The sequence below is a fragment of the Rhinolophus ferrumequinum genome, chromosome 3, assembly GCF_004115265.2.
Source record: "Rhinolophus ferrumequinum isolate MPI-CBG mRhiFer1 chromosome 3, mRhiFer1_v1.p, whole genome shotgun sequence".
Lineage (NCBI taxonomy): Eukaryota > Metazoa > Chordata > Mammalia > Chiroptera > Rhinolophidae > Rhinolophus > Rhinolophus ferrumequinum.
The window spans coordinates 92,988,086-93,010,204 of NC_046286.1; the positions used below are offsets into that span (position 1 = coordinate 92,988,086).

Genomic DNA, 22,119 nt, shown 5'->3' on the forward strand with positions numbered 1-22,119 from the left:
TATGCAATTCGGTTAATTTGAAATGCCTGACTTTCTTGGCATTCTCTGCTTTTTAGATGGTTTCATAATTTTTTTTAATTTGAAAGGGGGAAAAAAAGTCTATCATCTTCATTTTGTAGATTAAGAAACTGACTAGAAAGGCCCCTAGAGCCTGATGAGACAAGAGAAGAGTTAACAGGAGTGAGCTTGTAAGCTGTCAGGATGGGACAGGCAAGGAGTTAACAGGAGTGAGCTTGTGAGCTAACAGGACCGAGCTGAACATTAACAGCTTGGCTCTGACTCCCCTGGTCAGCACAGCACCTGCAGGCTGACAAGCATCTTACATTCATCATAGGTGGGAACAAAATAGTTCCCAACTGCAATGGCAACCCCCTACAAACTAACAATCACCCATCATAGATGGGAACAGAAGGGTTCCCAGTCCAACAGCAACCCCCTGCGAGCTAACGTCCATCATCGATGGGAACAGGACAGTTCCCATGAGAAGACAATTGTGACAGCAGCGCCCCTGCAAGCTGACAAGCACCCTACATCCTGCATGGTAAAATATAAAACCCCACCCCAGCACTCCTCACCTAGGGGACCCTGCCCTGATTAAAGTTTTGCCAGTCTCTGTCTCTCTCTCTCTCTCTCTCCAACTTTCAATAAATCTTTTCTATGGATACTCTTGTTGAGTCTCATAAATTACATTTTGCCAACGACCAGGGGTTAATTCTACACCAAGACAGAGCCCAGGTGGACTGCCTTCCAGTTGATTCTGTTATTCCCAAGCCATCCCCAGTGATCTGCTGAATGTTGAACATTGAATGCGTGGTTGATCCTCAACCTTGGCACAATAAATTACTTGGGGGAACTTTAAAAATTACCAATGCCAGAACCGCAGCCGAAACTATGTAATTAAATCGGAAATTCTGTGCCCCGGAAAACCCCCGTCAGTAAATTTGAAAACTGTCCAGGCAATTCCCATGGACAGCACGGGGTGAGAACTACCGATTTAATAAAATTTCCCCGGTAAACATGATACATCTTATTTTTAATGTGCAATAGTGTTCCGATATACTACCATTATTTTCATTTTACAGAATAGCTAAATACATATACACATAAATATAGCTATGTGTATATAGAGTATATTACTAATTTTAGAATAATGACAACGAAAAAGCTTACTCTCGTTTAGGCGGGGAAATCTTCTCCAACCCCGAGCACCAGTCTGACGACGAAATCGCACCTTTTTTGACTTGATTCCGCCCCTCGACCTGGTGCAGCGGCGCGCGTGCGCGGTGCGCCGCTCCCGGAGCCCTCCGAGGCCCGCCCCGCCCTCCAGGCCCCGCCCCCATGAACCGCCCTCCCTGGGCCCGTCCCGCGGTCCGATCGGGCCTTCCCGGTACTGCCGCCCGCTGCTTCTGGCCAGTCCAAGATGGAGGGCGTCCGGGTGTCGCTGCTCGCCCTCCGGCTTCTCTTGATCGCGGCGCTGCCGGCCGCCGGGTGGCTGAAGACTGGCACCCCTGAGCCGCCGCCGCCTCCGCCCCGACCCCCGAAGGTAGGGCAGGGCGGGCATGGCTCGGCTATTCCGCGGTCCGGACCCTCCCGGGAGGCTGGGGCCGTAGAACCGCGGCATCTCCATCGACGTGTTTGACCTCCGGCCGGCAGGCCATGGGCTGGGGTCCGGGCCTCCAAAGGAGGAGTGGGGAAAAGCACCCAAGGAAATGGGGGCGGTGTGGGAGGGGGTAACGAAATGGGGCTTTCAGTGTGTTAAGTCTGTTGCCGCGAAACTTAGAGCTTCTTACCGCAGACCAAACTGTTGCCACCCGAACGGGGTCTTGCCGTCGAAAGTACGAGGTCACAAGTGATCTCAGCCTTTGTAATGGCTCCTCCTGGAGTAGAACCGGGCACTGGGGCAAGGCAGTGTTTATGTGCTCTGGAAATGTAGCATTTGCTCAGGGAGAGAGCGTGAGAGCGATTCCAGGCCACTGTTTACTCCGGCCGGCGGCAACGGGAAGGACTGCCTTCCCCCGGCATGCAGGGCTCCGGGGTGCGCGCCGGGTCGAGGGGACCACGGAAGGAGAGATGAAGACCCAACGCTTAGCCCAGCGTCATCCCTGTGGCGGGTGATGTTAGAGAAATGGCTCCTCGAGCGTGGAGGAACCAGCCGCACCAGGATCCGGGAATCTATTAGAAATTTACTAATCCAACGCACTGGGGTGGGGGCCCAGCAGTCTGTTTCAGCAAGCCCTCCACATGATACTGAGGTCGTCTGACATTTGAAAACCACTGCATCCTTGTAAGGTGGCTGGTTCTTATCTTTTTTTTGCCGTGGAGTCGTTCTGACCTAAACCAGTGTTTGCCTTTCATCAGTCGAATGTATAGTAGGGAAAAGTTTGAAAATTTTAAAATGCAAGTGTTCCCAGAATAGAAAGACACTTTTTCCTATTAGTCAAGACTTGAATACTCTAAATTCAGGGATGAGTGACACTATAAATGCCACATTTTACTTTTTATAGAGTTACGACATTACACTCCCTGGGTACAGAAATAACGAGCATATCTGTTTCAGTTCTGCTGGAGCATTCCAAGAAGCCACAACAATACAAGCCCTAAAACCACTTACATCTGAAATTTTACGTGGACCACAGTTGGAATTGGGCAAAAATATCACTGTGATGTGATGGGCAAGCACCAGGAGACCACATAAAAATGAAATAATTCCTGAAGTTCAAATAAGACATTGTTTTCCCCCTTTCCAAATTTAAAGATTCATTATAGTCACTTGTGAACCTAAAAGACATTGGAGTCTGTCCGTATAATCAGAAAAATGCATTTTGACTGCAAGCAGAAAATACACCGCATTAGGAGCTCTTAGTGAGTTCATCATTTCAATTCTCCCGTCTTCATTCCACTTTTGGAAAGTTCAGATCTAAATTCAATTTCATAGATTAAATGAATGCTGGGCAGTTGGAAGGAGAATCTCATTCCTTGGAAACATTTATTTGGGAAGCTGAAGCCTGTTGACCTAAACTTTTTCAATGTTTTATTTAAAGTGAAAAATTTCGAATGTACAGAACATTCCTTCTAGTCACTTGTGCAGTGATGGTGTATTGTCTGTTCTTTCCATGACAGAAGCCACTGGACTACTGTTGTTATTGTGAATTTAAAATGTGGCCAGGGACACTAAAAAACTGAATTTTAAAATTTTGACTTTTTTAATTAATTTGAATGGAAATATCCACATGTGATCAGTGGGTACCATATTGAATAGTGCAAACTTAGACTTCAATTAAGGTTCTATTATATATACTTGCTTTATTAAATATCAGCTCATCTGTTCATTTTTTTATATCCATCCTGATCTAAATGTAAGAAAGCTTGTTGAAGTCTGGAAATTTTTCCTTATTTCGCCTCAATGATTCAGATTTACTGGATTATAAACATCTTTTGTTGTTGTTTATATATGTAGTTGTCAGAAATTGAGGTTATACAGATTGTAAAATAATAAAATTTTTTATAGTGCATTCTTCTCCTTAAAATGCCTGTTCACCAAAGAGAGGCATCCAGAGGAGACTTATTTTCTTACGTGTTAATATTTATTTCATATGTTTTCTTCAGGCTTATTGATTTATGTTAAATTGTCTGTTACCTTGGTCCTTAGGAAACTACTGTTTCCCAGATAGGCATCTTGTGAATAAAGGGTTGAAATTGGATGGCGAGAAATTTCAGTTCTGCCACCGGCTGTCTCAGTATACACCACCCTGGCTCATAAACCTGAACTTCCAGTTCAGTCAGGTTTTCAGGAAGAGAAACAAATATGACCTAACTCTGAACTTCTGGTCAGGAGGCAGTAAGGGATTGATTGGTCTCTTCTAAAATGAAAACATACAGAAGGGCCAAAGAGAATTGAGTTTGATTCTCTAGAAAATATAGCATGCTATATTTTTAATTGTCGCTTACAAACCCTGTATTCTACTAGGCAAGTAATATATGTAAGTGTAGTAAATTATCAATATAGTGTATGTTTATTACTGAAAGGAAGAAGCTATAAAAAGTTTTCTTAGAAACCATCATTGGAGGGTTATCTCCGTCTGGGCTGTTATTAATAGAAGAACAATAGTCTACAATGAACAGATTCTCTATTTGGAAAGAGGAACTTTGGGCTGAAATTTGTACACAAAGCAATATAGCCACTAACTTGACGGCTTATTAGAGATGAGTATATTAGTTCTAGCTTAATTCTAGATTTGAATGGGCTAGGAGAAAGCCAGTCTGGTTCTGAGGAATCATTAGTTCAAAAGCTGCCTGCGCCCCTATGGGAGTTGGGAAGTGTACCAAAGTCAGCTTACAGCTTACATGTATGGGCCTTACAAGTTAGAATCCTGTTCCTATGTTGGAATCAACTCAACTTCATAAAATCACTTCAGTCTTATTCTCTCATTTGTTGGAAATGTATAAAGTAATGGGGATAGTCACAGTACTAAAAAATATACTTGTATATTATTTTGATGTTTATGAATAACTTGACTATTTTCAAAGTTAAGACTACCCCAAGGGAAAAGTATTTGAGAGGAGTATTGTTTTTATTCTGGGATAACAATATGAATAAACTTAGAGAAGAATTTGATTTACAAATGACAAGTTGCAATTCCTGTGACCAGTGGTGAATACTTCTTAGAATAATTGCTTTCTTCTCTATAGAAAACATGTCATCAGTGAACTTAAATATTGGCGTAGACCACTTTTGAGCATATCTTGGGAGGCACTAAAACTGGTTGTGCACTGCACAAACTTGTCCATAGGCACTAGGGGACAATTTAAGAAGGGTTAGAGCAACTTTGTTTATGAAAACAAAAGGTTGGGAACAATTCAAATGTCCGATGGTAGTGGAACAAATAAGTAAATTTGTAATCATTTGATGGAATGTTATGCTGTAAATAAATGTTTACATCTGCATGTATCAACAAATTTAGATAAAAACATTCTAGAAGAATATAATATTATCCCACTTATATAAATCTCAGAAAGAGATAAAACTAAGTGACATATTTAGAGAGAGATACACAGGTAGTAAAACTATAAAGAAAAGCAAGAAATGATTGACTTGGAAGACAGTATAGGGATTCTTTCTAGGGGGAGGGAAGAGAATAGGACAGAGGGTCATGGAGGGGACTTCTAAGGGGTGAATGATATTCTAGGTTTTAACCTGGGTAGTAGGTACATGAGTGTTAATCTTTTAAACTAGATTTGCATATTATAGTCTCATGTGTGATGTATGTAATAATTACATGGAAAAGGTATATAGAAAATGAAAAACCGGAATTGTGAATGAGGGCCTAAAAAAGGCTGTAAAAATGAAAATGATGGGTTTTTAAAAACATTCTTTTACTGTCATCAGTGATTATAACAATAAATATAATTGAGGGGAACAGCAAGAACTGAATTATTTTCAATTCGTGAAATTTATACCTATTCAATTTATATAATATTTCTTTTGCAGGACAGCATTAGAATTAATGTAACTACCCTGAATGATGATGGGGAGGGAACTGAAGAACAGGTTTGTGTCCTTTGATTGTTTTTAGCATACTACCTAGCTAAGTATTGTGCAGCCTATTTTATTTTTACCTGCACACCTAATTTAGTTAGAGAATGTATTTTTGATGTGAAGAGTTTGTCATTTATAAACCATAACGTATATGCTGCTTTATTTTAAGGTTCTTCTTAACATAACCTATCAGAGTGGACAGGTCTATGTAAATGACTTCCCAGTAAATAGTGGTGTAACCCGAATAAGCTGTCGGACGTTGATAGGTGAGTAAAGCTAAATTATTTCATAATTGTTCTTTTTTTAATAATACTAACTTAGTAAAACACAATTGTTGGATGTTATATATTTCCACTTTACTAATTAAAGTGTGTCTAAAACTATTTCTGCTTCCCATTGGTTATTTCTGACATACTCACATTTTCTCTTTCATGAGGTTGGCGTTGATGGAACTGCATTTCTAGTAGGTTGGTATCAATGTAAGACTGTGCAAAGAAGTAGAACACGAGATTTACAAGCAAGAGGCAAAATCCTGGGGAAGTGCTTGTCACAGTTGTAAAAAAGAAAAAATGAATTGTCTGATTCTCTAGTTTGCCTCTTGCTTCTACTCCTATGACTGTGTAACATTTTTCTTTTTAACTTTTAACAATCTTGAGTTGTTTAAAGACAAGCTACTATGTCACATTGGAATGTACCGTATTATTTGAATGAAATATGAGAAATATGTATAGTATTCTTATTACCTATTTTAATATATGCATTTAAGGCAGTAAATTTTTCTCTGGCACTTGTATCCTATGCTTCATTTGTTATAAATTAGTAGCGCTTTCTAATTATTTGTTGTGATATTTTCTTGTCTTATGGGTCATTTACAAGTATACTGTTTAATTTCCAAACATTTTGGGACTTTGTTTTACTGATTCCACCTCTTATCATCAGAGATGTACTGTGTACAATCTTAACCCTTCGAAATTAGAGATTTGCTTTATGGCTTAGCATATGGTCAGTTTTAGTAAATGTTGCTTTCCACATGTACTTGAAAAGAAAGCAAAATATATAATTAGTTGGATATGATGTTCTATTTATGTAAGGTCAAATTTATTAATCATGTTGTTCAATCTTATGGACTTACTGATTTTCTTGTTTGTTTGCTTACTCTATAACTGAGAATAATATGTTAAAATCTCCACTGTGTAGATTTGTCTATTCTCCTTTCAGTTTCATCAACTTTTACTTTATTTTGATACAATAATACTAAATCCATACAGATTTTGAACTGTTTTGTCTGTCTTCCTGGTAGACTCATTTATCATTATAATGTAACCTTCTTTATGTCTGTTGCTGTTCTTACCTTAAAATGAGCTTTATCTATATTATTTTAGCAATACCTGCTTTTTGGCTGGGCAGAGAGGAGGGAAGTGGATTGTTGTATGGTATATTTCCTTTTTTTTTCAGTATTTTGGGTCTTTACAGTTAAAGTGAATATCTTATAAGCAGCATATACTTGTGGGCTTTTATTTTTAATTCAGTCTGTCAATCTGATTTTTAGTTGGAATTTTAATTTATTTACATTAATGTAATAATTGATATATCTGGATTTAAGTCTTCATCTTAATTATTTGTTTCCTGTTTGTGTCCCACCTATTCTGTGTTCCTTTTTCTTCTCCGTTTTTCCATCCTCTGGGAAAATTATTTATTTATTTATTTATTTATTTATTTATTTATTTATTTTCTATGATTTTTCTTTATCTTGTTGGTTTTTTAGATTACCTTTGAGGTCCACATAGATACAGAGAACAAACCGCTAGTTGCCAGAGGAAAGGGGTCTTTGGGAGCTGGGTGAAAAAGGAGAAGGGATTAAGTAATACAAACTGGCAGTTACAAAATAGTCTCTGGGATGTAACGTGCAGCATAGTAGAGAATATAGTCAATAACGTTGCACAACTACGTATAGTGCCAGGTGGGTACTAGACTACTCAGGGGGATCACTGCTTAAATTACATAAATGTCTAACCACTGTGCTGTACACCTGAAACTAAAATAATATTGAATGTCAACTGTAACTGAAAAAATAATTTTTTTTAAGTTACCAAAATAAATAAATAAATAAACTAGCACCTTTATCATTTTCCAAACAATGCAAGAACCTTAGAACATTTAAACTCCATTTATCCCCTTTCTGGTTTTGTGTTGTTATTGTCATGTGTTTTAACTCTGTATTCTGAAACCGTATGCAAACTCGTTATTCTTATTGTTTCCTATAGTTCAGTAATTCATTTATGTTTACCCTCACAGTAACCCTTGCCGTCACTCTGCATTCCATCCTGAATTTGTGTTCCCCTCTGGCGTCATTTTCCCTCTGCTTAAAGCATTCCCCTTACAATTTTTTTAGTGCAGATTTGTTAGCAATGAATTATCTGAGCTTTTGTTTGTCTGAAAACATCTTTACTATGCCTTCCTTTTAGGAGGATACTTTTACTGGGTATGGAAGCATAGGGTAGCAGCACCTCAAAGACTAGTTTCCATCGTATTCTCACTTCTGCAGTTTCTGTTGAGAATCAGTGTGTGTCATTGCTCCATGGAGGATAATACGTTATTTTTCTGTTTGTTTGTTTTTTAATTCTGATTGTTTTTAAGATTTTTTTTCTCTTTGTCTTAGATTTTCAGTAGCTTTACTCTGATATGGCCCAGGTGTGGGGTTCTTTAGTCTGTGACTTGAATGTCTTTTGTCAGTTTGGGGAAGTTTTTAGCCATTATCTTTTCAACAAATGCTACTTCCCCATGCTCTCTTATTCCCTTCTTGCTTTTTATTTACATGTTTGACCCTTTCACAGGCTTCCATATATATCTGACACTCTTTTCTGGGTTTTTTTTTCCCTATCCTTTTTTCTTTCTATCCTTCTAGCACACAAATTTATCATCTGTCTAATTAATTAATTTCATTTATTGGACTTTACTTCTAGGACTTCTATTTCATTCCTTTTTTTTTTCTTAATGGCTTATAATTATCTGGTGAAATTCTCTATTTTATCATCCATTTTCTTGAACCCATTACTTGCAATACTTTTAAAGTTTATGTCTGCATAAACTTTAGAGAGTATAGCTAGACAGAAGTCCAGTCTCTTATCATCTAATCATAGAAGTGACATTCCATCACTTTTGCTGTATTCTGTTTGTTAGAAACAAGTCCTTGGGTCCAGCCCACACTTAATGAGACGGAATTACCCAAGGGCATGAATACCGCGAGGCAGAGATCATTGAGGGCCATTTTTGAAAGCTGCCTTCCACAGTAGGGGAAGTAAGAATATGAAGGGTTTTTGTTGTTTTTAATTTAATTTTATTCTGCAGCACAGGTACCAGATTTGGGGGTTGAAGAATCGCCACTTTGATGTACTTATATGACTGAATTTTCTCATCCATTGACTCTCTTGCGCCCTAGTGCACTAGCTTTTGGGCATACAGATAATCGGACGAGGAGCCCACTGTTCCCCAAGGGAGACCGATAGGTTATAACAGGCCATGAAAACTCTGAGATGGACCATGAGAGAGGGGGAGTTTTACAGTTATGAGCCGTGGAGGATATGAGGGAGGTTAGGCAGACGAGAGAGAGGAGCCCCAAGGGATACCATAAGGAGCATGAAGAAGAAGGACCATTCAGAGAATTACCAAAAAGCCATAGGAATGCCACGGAAGGTGTTTGAGCAAGGAAGCTGTATAATCAAAATGTATTATGGTAAGATTAACCTGGCACTATTGTGTGAGTGGTTTGAAGGGGAGGGACTAAAGAAGGAGGGAATAGTTAGGTAACTCGTTTACTAGTCAGCAGTTAACGAGCTATGAGCTCGATACTGGGTGGGGAGGTAGATAGGAGATGGAAAGGGCAAATGGAAGTATAAGATGCTTTGGAGCTGAAATGGCCCAAAGGAAGCAACTGACTTGATTCAAAGAATGAGGGTGAAGAAGTTAAAGGTAACTTACATAGTAACTTTTGTCTTTGGTAACTTGAAGAAGAGCAGATTTATTAACAGAAACAGCAAAGTCAAGGAGGAATTTTGTGAAAACTTAGATTGAGGTTAGATCACTTGGAGGGGGATCAAATGTATGGTGATGGAAGGGGAGCTGACTCTGGGTGGTGAACACACAGTGTGATTTATGGATGATGTGATACAGAATTGCACACCTGAAATCTATGTAATTTTACTAACAATTGTCACCCCAATAAATTAAAAAAAAATAAAAAAATAAAAGGTTAGATCACTTGGTTCTCAACAGAAATGTCTGTACCTGTTTAACAAATTAACAAAAGTTGGTCTATACCCCCTAGAGATTTTATTATTAAGTTTGAGGTGGGGCCCTGGCATCTATACTGTTCCCTGGTGGTTTCTGATGCATAGTTAGAACTTAGAACCACTAGACCAGGTGTTTGAACATTATTGATAATTTATGAGGGCATATTTATTTTAAATTATGTTTTTATAATTCCAGATGGAATCACTGTTCAACAAAAGCTATAGAACAATAAACTTGATGCATAATCCCAAGGAACTCAGCTAATCGAGGACGGAGGTTTATAAACTAAGCTACACTGCAAGAAAATTAATGCTTTAAAAAAAAACAAAGAAAAAAGGGCATAAACTTAGCATTGTGGGGATACGGTAGCTAGAACTACCTAAGTTGGAGTTTATTTTAAAAATGTAGTTAGGGAGAGTAAGATGTAGAGAGCATTCCAGATAAAAGGAATAGGGCTATAAAGATACAGAATCAGTTTAAACCTCTGGGTCTGCACTCAGAATATCCATCTGGGTTGCTTTTTGGCAAATAATCCTCAGATGATAACCTTTGAGGGACAGAAACTAAATGCTCCTCTGTGGCAATTTCATTAGTGTCTGTTGACTTATCTTTTTCTATAGCACTTTCTGCTTTAATAGGGTAGCCATGCGCTCTATAAGCCACCTGCAAGTGCCACACCCCATTTCCATGGGGGTGGGCTGGGGGCTTCTTATCTGGGAGGAACGTGGCCATGGCCGTAGTGAATCCTACCCCATTCCTACCCCATCGTCTGTTAGTAGGGAGTAAATACAGGGCCTTCCCACTCCCTCGTTCCTGCCTTCTCCATACAGTGAGGACACTGAGTTTTTTGATCAATCCTTTCCCCTTCTGTCACTGGATTTTGTGAGTAAATGAACAGATGGATGAACGTGCTTACTTTGCTAAAACATGGCATTGACTCTGTCTTCTGGTCTGTGAATAGTGAAGCCATCCATGTTGGTTCCTCATTGACAATCTGTGTAAAAGAATAGGAAACACTACACTTTACCAGTGTAGTGTTTCATACAAAATCCAAAGACCATCAAGCAGTTTTCCCTTTTCAAGTGACTATAAGCATTGTAGTGATTTGTCAAGTTGTCTTTGTTGTTTTCATAAATCTGAAATATCAGTGAAGTCAGAGATGAAGAAAGCCTAAGAAATTGGTTTACAACTGTCTTGTTCAATGTAAATGTCATCAAAATAATCAAATTCAGTAACAGATATGGTTTCATTTTTTATTCAAAGCTGTCACTACTTTTTTTTTTATAGTGGAGAATAAAAATCTGGAAAATTTGGAGAAAAAAGAATATTTTGGAATTGTCAGTGTAAGGATTTTAGTTCATGAGTGGCCTATGACATCTGGTTCCAGTTTGCAACTAATTGTCATTCAAGAAGAGGTTGTAGAGATTGATGGAAAACAAGTAAGATAATATGCTTATTAATTGGGAATTAAATGATAAAGATTTGTGTTAGGTATTATGCATGTGTTCAATTATTTTATTATTTATTACTGACTTCATAAGGAAGAAAGGTACTCTAATGTTGCCTATATCCGATCATTCAGAAGTTTTCTCCTGGTTTTAGCATTTATTTAGCATTTGAAGTCTTAATTTTTAAGAAAAGATCACATTCGTACATGTTTATATTGCTTTAAAATGATACGAACATCATTAAACAGAGTGAGTGAGTGAAGAGATTGAATTTGGTTCGTAGCTCTGCTACTATTTCTTCTGGCCAAGCCTAAGAAAATGAAATGGAACTGACAGCAAGCTTGAAGTGAGTGCTTCAGCACACAGGAATATGATTAAGGTTGCAAATTAAATGCTTCAAAGTGGGAGTGGGGAATAAAGAGGAATTATGTGAATACATATTTTTTGGTGACAGACATCAGCGAGGAAAGTTCAGTTTTAAATTCTTATGGGGTTGTACCATTATTTAAAGAGTAATTGCTTATTATTTTTTTATAGGCTCAACAAAAGGATGTTACTGAAATTGATATTTTAGTTAAGAACCAGGGAATACTTAGGCATTCAAACTACACGCTCCCTTTGGAAGAAAGCATGCTGTACTCCATTTCCCGAGATGACGACATTTTATTTACCCTTCCCAATCTCTCCAAAAAAGGTACTTTAAAAGACCATTATTTAAAGTAGTAAGGAAATTATTTCTTTAGTTGGTAGCTTTTTAATCATAAGTAATATATTTGGAATGAGCTTCTTTCAAAAATGCTGTTTAGCATGTATTATTTCACATACCCATTTGAGGACTTGAGGAATCTATTTTAAGTCTTAATAGAATGTGATCAATGCCGACTGCAAAGCAACATTTTGCTGCAATTACCAACTCTTACTCTGGGGAATCATCACAAAATACATAATAAGAATATCGTTCATTTAGGTTCTTTAAAGGGAGAAGAAGTCATAGAACTTTTAAAACTTTGACTTGTTATGTGACAGAATCATAACTGCTATAGTTCCCTTTTAACTGTCTTAGTTTATGGCATTTAAATCCGAATAATTAAATAGGTTTATTTTTTTCCTTCCGTGGAAAGATTTATGTTCTTGCTATCCTAAATGTTATTAGTCTAGTAATCTTAGGACTCGTGGGAGAGACCCCAGCATTTTGGTAACTTGGCTCTTCCTCCTCAATAGAAAGTGTCAGTTCATTGCAGACCACCAGCCAGTATCTTATCAGGAATGTGGAAACCACTGTAGATGAAGACGCTTTACCTGGCAAATTACCTGAAACTCCCCTCAGAGCAGAGCCTCCATCTTCATATAAGGTAAATCAGGTATTTAGGATTATCTTTATATTAAGGCATTTATGGTTATGGTGAAGAGAAGAGATACTAGCATTTAAAATGAGGTGGCAACCATGCAGATTGGAACCATGTGACATCGTTCATAATGAACTCATCACTGTTTTAATGTGATATTTTTAGGTAGTTCTGTTTTCCTTTTCAAGTTACATTTAGTAGTAATATAGTCAGATAATGATTATCAAGGCACTGGATTTCATTTTGTTGGGGATTTTCAGTTCCTAAGTCTTTCTCATATCCCCGTGTGTCTGTTTATTCTGTGACTCCTACCTTGCACGCACGGTGCTCTCAGATCTTGGGTGGTGACTAAGCACGCTTGGTTAGGAGTGTACTTGCTGGAGTCAGACTGCCTAGGTTTGGATTCTGGTTCTGCCACTTACCAGTTATGATCTAGGATAATTCCTGGCCTTTTTCTTTATTTGCACAATGGGACCCCCAGGTAGGCTATAAAGTAGAGCCTATTTCATGTGGTGGTGTAAGGATTAATAAATGGGTACAAATGTAAATATGCATTGGCACTTGCTAAGTACTCACATATTACGAATGACATTATACTGCTGGCTGGGAAATATTAAGGGTTCAGAGTAGGGTTTCTGGGCTTCTTGGGAATTTTTTTCGCATTCCCATTCCCGAATCCCGAGAAAAGTTGGTAGGGAAATGAGGAAAATTGGCTCGTTGAATCCAGGTGGTTGGTAGCATCAGCCTTCACTTTGTGGAAATGATTCATCGTGGAGCACAGAAAACAGTTTATATCTTGGGATTTGGGAACAGGAAAGCAAAAAAATTCCTGAGAACGGCCAGGAGTTCCCGCCCAGGAACCCTAGTCCAGAGAGAGTATCCTGCTATCTCCGTATATATTAGCTAGGTCCTTTGCTCAGCATAATTTCCATTTAAATGAGCAGGGTCTGTGGTTAGAATCCAGAGATGATTCTTGGAAGAAGTACTCACTGAAAATGGGGATTACTTGTTTGGGGTTGCTGGAGAAACCCAGGTCCCTCACTGCTGCCTAAGCTCTAGCACCCTCACCCTGCCTCCCCCACTTCCCTGAGAGCTAGATAGCCTAAGGACAGACAGTCTTTAATAAAGCCCAGGCCATCATTGCTGCTGCTTCTCTCACCCTTTAAATGTAGGAACATTTTTATACACAGTAAACTCCCCATGTGTTCCAAGAGCTAATCCTGTGTTTGTCTTTCTCTCCATTTCTTGTCCTCCAACTACTGGAAACACATAGTTCACTCTGGCCCATTTTGTGTAAAGTGGCCTCGCCTACCTCTTATCAATTAACGATTATTTGCACTTGGTTTATAGTTAGACAACAGTATAAATAATTGTTAAGGTTAGTAATATTTCTATGTCTGTATTGTTAGAATGTAATTTTTAAAATTGTAAAAAACTTTTTAAAATGCACCTGTTAAAACAGATGAGATTTGACAAGTGTAGACATCCATGTAACCACCACCACAATCAAGGTATAGAATATTATTACCCCAAAACTAGAACATAATTTTTAAAGTTTCTTAGAGCTCAAATGAAACTTGCATATCTAATCAAAACTCCTTTTTTAGGTGATGTGTCAGTGGATGGAAACGTTCAGAAAAGACCTGTGCAGGTTCTGGAGCAGTGTTTTCCCAGTGTTCTTTATGTTTCTGAACGTCATGGTGGTTGGAATTATAGGAGCAGCTGTGGTAATAACCATCTTAAAGGTGCTTTTCCCAGTTTGTGAATACAAGTAAGTATTTCTTTTTGAAACATTCGTATTTTTAATGTTTTAAAAACTGCATTGTATTTACTGTATTATTTTTCGCTGTTTATTTTTTTACTTAAAAATTTTTTTATTTTTCAATTACAGTTGACATTCAATATTGTATTAGTTTCAGGTGTACAGCATTGTGGTTAGACATTTATATAACTTACAAGGTTATCGCCCCAATAAGTCTAGTACCCAGCTGCCACCATAGTTGGTTATTATTGACTATATTCCTTATGATGGTACTTTACATCGTGACTATTTTGTAACTGCCAGTTAGTACTTCTTAATCCCTCTACCATTTTCACCCAGCTCCCCAACCCCCCTCCCATCTGGCAACCATCAGTTTGTTCTCTATGAGTTTGATTCTGTTTTCTTTGTTCATTTATTTTGTTTTTTTTGATTCTACATGTAAATTAAATCATATGGTATTTGTCTTTCTCTTTCTGACTTATTTCATTTAGCATAATAATCTCTAGATCCATCCATGTTGTCTCAAATGATAAGATTTCATTCTCTTTTATGGCCGAATAATATTCCGAATAATAATTGTATGTATGTACCACATCTTCTTTATCCAATCGTCTATCAGTGGACACTTCGGTTGCTTTCATACCTTGTCTATGGTAAATAGCGCTGCAGTGAACATAGGGATGCATATATCTTTTCGAATTAATGTTTTGGATTTCTTCGGATAAATACCCAGAAGTGAGATTAGTGGGTCATATGGTAGTTCTAGCTTTAATTTTTTGAAGAACTTCCAAACTGTTTTCCTAGTGGCTGCACCCGTTTGCAATCCCACCAACAGTGCACGTGGGTTCCCTTTTCTCCACGTCCTCACCAACACATGTTGATTTATTGATGATACCCATTCTGACAGATGTGAGGTGTTATCTCAGTATAGTTTTAATTTGCATTTCTCTGATGGTTAGTGACATTAAGCATCTTCTCATATGTCTATTAGCCATTTGTATGTCCTGTTTGGAGAAATGTCTATTCAGGTCCTCTGCCCATTTTTTAATCGCTTTTTGTGTTTGTTTGTTTGTTTTTGGTGTTAAGTTCTGTTAGGTCTTTACATATTTTAGATATTAACTTCATCAGTTTTATCATTGGCGAATATCTTCTCCCATTCATTAGGTTTTCTTTTCGTTTTGTTGTTGGTGTCCTTTGCTGTGCAAAACATTGTTAGTTTGATGGAGTCCCATTTGTTGACTTTCCTATTGTTTCCCTTGGCCAAAGAGACATATTTAAAAAAATATTTCTAAGGGTAATATCAAAGAGTTTACTGCCTATGTTTTCTTCTACGATTTTATGGTTGTCAAGTCTTTCATTTAAGTCTTTAATCCATTTTGAGTTTGTTCTTATATGTGGTATAGAAAGTAGTCTAGTTTCATTTTTTTGCATATGTCTGTCCAGTTTTCCCAACACCATTTATTGAAGAGATTGTCTTTACCCCATTGTATATTCTTGCCACCTTTGTCATAGATTAACTGACCACATAGGTGTGAGTTTATTTCTGGGTTCTATTAACTGTATTTTAGAGTAGAAAATATAAAACTTAGGAAGGGTAAAACAAGTGGGAGGGCAAATAACACCTTTTTTTTCCCTAGCCCATCTTCCAACTTTAGTAAAATCAAAAGACATTTATTGGTTATGATCACGACTCTCATCTTGGGGATTCAAATGTGAATAACATAAACTCTACTCTCTAAGAACTTGAAATCATTGGAGATAGAAAGGAAACAAAAATCTATAATGGAAAATGCAATGTGTATAAGGGAGAACAAAACAAGAGGGCTTCACTATGCATCTCCAACCCCAAGTATTAATTTTAAATGAAGTTAATTTTAGAAGAATAGGAGGATATTCACTGCAGATTTGCTCATAACAGAAAACAAAAGGAAAAGAGGAAACCTCTGAAATGTGTACCAGTGGGGACTTAACTAAATAATGGTCCACACATGCGGTGGGATTCTGTGCAACTTGTAAAAGAAAGAGGTATGCATGCTGAGATGGAAAGAAGCCCAAAATCTATTAGTTGGGGAAGGAGGGGTTGCATAACAGTATGATCCCATTTGGGTAAAACAAAAATATTATGGGTATATGTATATAAATGCATAGAAAATTTCATAAATGTCAAAAGAAAATAAGTTCTCTCCTAATAAGTGAGAATGAGAGCAGGGGTAGAGAGATTGACTTTGCACTTTTTCCCCTTCTGATTTCCCCTTCTTGATTTTTTTAGTCATAAGAAATTATTTTATAAATTTAAAAATGAATTTATTGTTAGCATCTTTACAAGTTAGCCATTTAATTGTCTTAATAGAAGTAAATATCAATAGAATAGAGATGACCACAATTTTTGGCTTAGCTAAATTACATTTGTACTACGTTGAAGAGAGCATAGGACTTATAGAAAACAAGACCCAATTTAAACATTCGCTTTTTTCTTGCGTGTCATAAGGTCTTCGAAATTCCCATTTCTTCATTGTTAACATTGAAATAATTCCTCCCTTAGAAGATTATTAAAGATCAGAGTCATAATGTAAGCAAAGTATCTGCAGAGTAAAGAAATATGAGTTCCCCTTCCACCTTTTAAGTTTGGGTTTCCCGTGAAGAAATCACAGTCTTATTTCTTTCTGATAATGAAAATTCTGAAACTTAACAGTTTCTTCCTTTTTCCTTTGGCTGCCAAGAAGCTCAGAATTTTTTTTAATTGTATTATGCAAACCTGCATAGAAAACAGTGTTGTAAAATTTTTGTGTTCTTTTACCAAATGTTTTATTTGTCATGGGCTCCTCTCTGGGAAAAGATGCATTGTAAAACTCAAAACCAAATTTGCAATATGCTTTATCAGTGGCAGTTGGACTGAGGATACTTTCTGTTAGTAAAAGATTTCATCAGTACAGAAATGTAGAAAGCAATTCAGTGAAAGCACCTCTTCATTTTCCTGTCACTCAATTCTTATACCTAAAGGTAATCCTTGACTGTTTGGGTGGACATCTTTTATCCAAACTCTGTGTATTGATGTAAATATATACTAGATAATTATAATTATTTATCAATCTAGACTCTTAACTGCCCTGGAAATTGATTTATTCACTTATGACAGAGATTCCCAAACTTTCTTGGTTCATAGCACTCTTAGTGTGCTAGTAATTTTTTCCTGGTGCGCCTACCTAGGCCAGAAGAAAATAAAATTTGTAATTCCTAGCTTTTTCCTAATGGGACGTGTGTGCCTGTAGGGCACTGCACAGTACTCCTAGCCTGGAGTCAGATTGGACACTGCCACCCTCATTGCCTGTTCAACTCTAGTTTTTGCACAATATTTCGTTTTTATCAGAGTAACTGCCCAAAATCCAACTTTTCAAAGATACGACTTCATTGAAAAGAATGTGTAGTGCATTGTGATGTTGAAACCATGAACTGCACTCAGGCTGGTATTACACATGAAGCCTTGAAATTTTAAAATTCTCTGTGGTGCCTCTGTGGTGCCAGGTCACCCCACGGGGGCTCAGTGCAGTTTGGGCACCAGGGGCTTGAGATCTTTCTTGTCAATACATACAGAGGTCACTTACTCTCTTTATGGCTGCACAGTGTTCCACAGTGTGGATAAGACATAATATGAGCATTTCTCTGTTAGACATTTAGGTCATTTCCAATTTCATGTTATTCCCAACAATGCTGCAGTGTACATTCCTAAATGCACATACAGGTGTTTGCACATGGGTGTTTATGTAGATTCCTAAAAATGAAATTACTCGGTGAAAGGGTTTATGTATTTAACAACTCAACACCTGATAGTCATCTTTTTTGTTTTTGCTACTGTGTGGACAGAAGTATAATCTCATTTGAATTTGCATTTTCTTCTTAACAGCATCTTTGCTAGTCTAGGTCTAGCTTAAGTCCAGCATCTTTGTGACGATTGGCTGTGTGTTTCTCCTGTGACATGCCTACTGACAACCTGTGCCCATTTTTCAATTGTATTGCCTTTTGTAATCATTCATATGTGGAAGCTCCTTTGTGATACATCCATTTATACACACACACAATTTATTTATTTCAGACTACGATTTGTCTTTTGTTCTTATTTATGGCATTCCGTGTCATACAGAAGTTTTAAATTTGTGGTCAAAGCAATTCGTGATTTTCCTTTATGGCTTCTAGGGTTTTTAATTTTCCTAAGTAGACCTTTCCCATCTAAAATTACGTGTTTTCTTAAAACTTACGTTTTACCATCACTTTTGTGTATAGTTTAAGCTAGAGTTGTGATTTTGTTTTTTAAACACAGGCCATTGTTCCATTAGTAACTTGCCCGTTGAGTTGGAATGTTACTTTGTTATGAACTAAATCCCCATATAGGTTAGTCTTGTTTCTGGACTTTCTTCTTCCACTGATCTTTGTTTCTGGACTTTCTTCTTCCACTGATCTATTTCTTTGCCAGTAGGACAGTTTTAATAAAATCTTTGATAGCTGGTTGGAGCAACTGTCTTCTATCCCCATTGTTCTTTTTAAGTGATGTTATAGCGATTCTTGGTTTCTCCCTTGTGAACTTTTTACAATCAGCTTGTTCAGTTTTATAAATGACTAACTTCTGTGGATGGTTTGATTGATATAACATGGAACTTGCAACACGGGGTCTTGGATCCAGGGTAAAGATGTCTTTCATCAGGGGCTTTAGTAACTAAAGAAATGCTGTCTAAAGATCTAAGTTTGCATTCCAGCAGTGAGGATTGGTTAGGAAGCTGCTTGGGCCAGCTTTTTGCCCAGCTTGTACAAATCTAGGGCTCTAACTCTCTGCCTTGGAGATCTGTATTTACCCTGTCCTTTTCTGTAGTACCAGGTAAGGAACTTGCTCTTAGACCTTCCTAGTCCCTCAGTTTGCTTAAAGTGAACTTTGGACTCAGAGAGTTTATACAACCACTATAAACTAGATAAAATGAAGCAAAAGCACCTAACCCCAGGTATATATTTGTTACCTAGAAGTAGCCCCATCTTACTGCCAAACTATAAGTAGGACATGTTTGATTTTAATTTTTGTATTTCAGAGGAGTTCTTCAGTTGGATAAAGTTAATATTGTACCTGTGACAGCTATCAACTTATATCCAGATGGTCCTGAGAAAACAGCAGAAAACCTTGGAGATAAAACATGTATTTAAAACATCAGCTCAAATCATGGACTCTGCATTAGTGTATTGGCTCTAAATTCGCCACTTGAAAATAAGAATCAGTTTACACAGTACAGAAATTGCTCAACTCCTAAAACTTGAGCTTTAATAGGTTGAAGTTCACCTTATTCTCTAACAGGGATTGCTATTTAGATAATGAATTGTTAAGAAAAATTTAAAGTGGAAAAAAAAGACGTGAAGAAACTTTGAAATTACCAAAAAGAAAAAAAAAAGGCAAGACACAATGCCACGTGCCAATACTTTTCAAGGTGCCTTTGTTAAGGAAATTATATCCACTTAATTACTGTAATATATAAGATTTTCTGAAGAGCACTTTATAAAACTCTAATTTAAAAGCTCAAGAACTTAACACTTATTTTTGTATTCAGTAAAATGTGCCTTTATATTAAGTATGTGACTCAGTGTAAAATCACTGAAGTATATCATGATTTGCTTGTCCTGTACCAAGACCACTTACCTTAAATGCACCAGGATTTAAAAATAGTAGTGACATGTTCTCACTCTAAATTAAAATTTTTTTGGAGGAAAAAAGTAGTCTTTTTGGTATGAAAACTTTGCCCAGGTGAGAATTACTTCTATACAATATTCCTTTTACATGCCCTGGCTAAAACAAGGCTTACATCAGTTCATGAGTCCATCAATATCATGGAGTTACAATGTACTTTTCCTATGGTTCTGAGTGTAGTGCTATTTATCCTCCAACAGTGTTTGGTCTTTTTTTTTTTTTTAACCATTACCCATATTGACATGATGTTACAGTATGATCTATTACATACAATACTTTACTCCATGTGATATTTTCTCTTGTTTTATTAATAAAATTTTTTATTGCAACCCATCATTTTAAACACATTGTCCAACTAAGCAATGACTGGTTTTTAAAACCATTTTATATTTAGGCTAAATAGATAGGGGGAAGGATGGCAGGAAGTAAGTAGAGTGAAGGAGTGATGTTTCATTTTGCCTAGCTCTTTTTAATAAGGAATAATAGCCCTGAGAAATGTACTATCTCCATATTATAGAATAATGGCAATTTACTATTTGATCCTAAAGTCACCCAGCTAGCAACACTATTTATGTCCTCCTTCACTCTCTTAATTGCTAGAAGTCACCACTTCTAATTCCACACAATGACAGAGTCTATCCCATCCCCTGAGCATAAGCTTACAGATTCTAGCATGGAGGACAGTGTAGGAGGCTACATGGCCAGTTGGAGGCTCTGCAGTCAGCAGATTCCTGTCCTGCCTTTTCACTTTACCAGTGGGACTTGGGACGATGGCAAGACACTCAATCTCCTTGAGGCTCTGTTTTCTATGGTTGGGATGATACAATAAATTGTTTTGTGTTTTTTTTTTTTTTACAAGCAATCAGAAATGGAAATCTTACCTAAAATTTTATACCATTAACTCGTATTTCATTTAACTTTTATTTACACCATTAACTATTATTCGAATTATGCTTAGTATCCTTGAATGAATGGGTCAATGCATTTCATTGGAGTACAGCGAGCAGCACCGGCTTAGAAACAGCTACTTGCCTGTAGTGCAGCCTCGCTTATGTAGGCAGAATAAAATCAGGTAACGTTGTATGTAGATAAAATGAAGGGTCTTTAAAGATCTCCCAGGAAATGGAAGTTACCGTTAACAGAAAGCAGGCAGGAAGGCACACTGGGTGCGGTTCATGTTTCAATTGGCTACTTGTGTAAAAATGTTCAGGAATCTAGAGTTTTCAACCAGCAGCCGAGAAGCTGGATCCAGTCTTACTCCCTAGAAGGAAGAGCAACCACAGATGAAGATGCTATACTGAGAAATGTGGATAAAGATGGTTTTCCAAACTAAGTAATAGCATTTGTGTTGCAACATTTGTGGTCAGTGAACGAGAAACCAAGTAATGCTAAAGTAAAACAGGCTGCTTGGAGCTTTAAAAAATTGCCTTTATTCAGAATCATAAGTTTTTTTTTAATCTTACCATTATGAAAGTTTAAAAAAATATAGCACTCAGTGCAATGAAATACTACATTTAATTATTCAAACACTTAAGGCAGATTTCTCACAGTTTACATGTGAGAACTTAGCATGATCCAAACTCAAATATCCATTTCTCGTATCTTTCAATGTCTGCAGCAGATACTGACTTAGAAACCTTTTTTAAAGCCATTTCAAAATCCTCCATAGTTGTAGGCATGTGCATTTCTTCTCTTGAAAGATTTCGGATTTCTTCTGGGGTCAAACCTTCAATACGCCTTCTCATTGCCATCAAGGACGCATCCCTAGGTTTTAAATTTAAAAAAAAAAAATGATATTTTGGTTGAATAAAAACCTGTTGCTAGAAAATTACGTATTTTCTACATGTGTAGGAGATGCTACTGATAAAGTTAGGTGATTTCTCTTTTCCCCCTTCTATTTTAGTGTTGTTTTTTTAAAAAAGGAGAAACTTCAGATTCAAGGACCTCTTTCACCAAGTTTTACCCTTAACTGCAGCCTCCATTTGTGCAAAGAGACAGCAACACAGAGCTGCTTTATA

General features: G+C 37.3%; 2 protein-coding genes across 3 annotated transcripts in view; one reads left to right on the plus strand and one right to left on the minus strand.

Annotated features, from left to right (window-relative positions):
* The first annotated feature begins 1,342 nt into the window (after positions 1 to 1,342).
* GINM1 (glycosylated integral membrane protein 1) lies at positions 1,343 to 20,324 on the plus strand. The gene is made up of 8 exons (XM_033101557.1): positions 1,343 to 1,543; positions 5,489 to 5,548; positions 5,706 to 5,802; positions 11,114 to 11,265; positions 11,812 to 11,968; positions 12,496 to 12,626; positions 14,228 to 14,391; positions 19,455 to 20,324. The coding sequence occupies exons 1-8, from the start codon at positions 1,421 to 1,423 to the stop codon at positions 19,564 to 19,566; spliced, it is 996 nt and encodes a 331-aa protein (XP_032957448.1). The 5' UTR covers positions 1,343 to 1,420; the 3' UTR covers positions 19,567 to 20,324.
* Positions 20,311 to 22,119, minus strand: part of KATNA1 (katanin catalytic subunit A1) — a 35,594-nt gene continuing 33,785 nt past the window's right edge. Inside the window, exon 11 of one of the 2 annotated variants that reach the window (XM_033101538.1) lies at positions 20,311 to 21,865. In XM_033101538.1, coding sequence (XP_032957429.1) covers positions 21,667 to 21,865 — 199 coding nt within the window. In that variant the 3' untranslated portion in view covers positions 20,311 to 21,666. The remainder of the gene's footprint in view (positions 21,866 to 22,119) is intronic. The other variant, XM_033101546.1, reaches the window with a different exon arrangement.

What these genes read in the sequence shown, in the direction of transcription:
- GINM1 (XM_033101557.1), top strand. Translation starts at nt 1,421, where the DNA reads ATGGAGGGCGTCCGGGTGTCGCTGCTCGCCCTCCGGCTTCTCTTGATC. An exon ending in CTCCGCCCCGACCCCCGAAG is followed by an intron (nt 1,544 to 5,488) that starts GTAGGGCAGGGC and finishes TTTCTTTTGCAG; the next exon opens with GACAGCATTAGAATTAATGT. An exon ending in TCCCAATCTCTCCAAAAAAG is followed by an intron (nt 11,969 to 12,495) that starts GTACTTTAAAAG and finishes CCTCCTCAATAG; the next exon opens with AAAGTGTCAGTTCATTGCAG.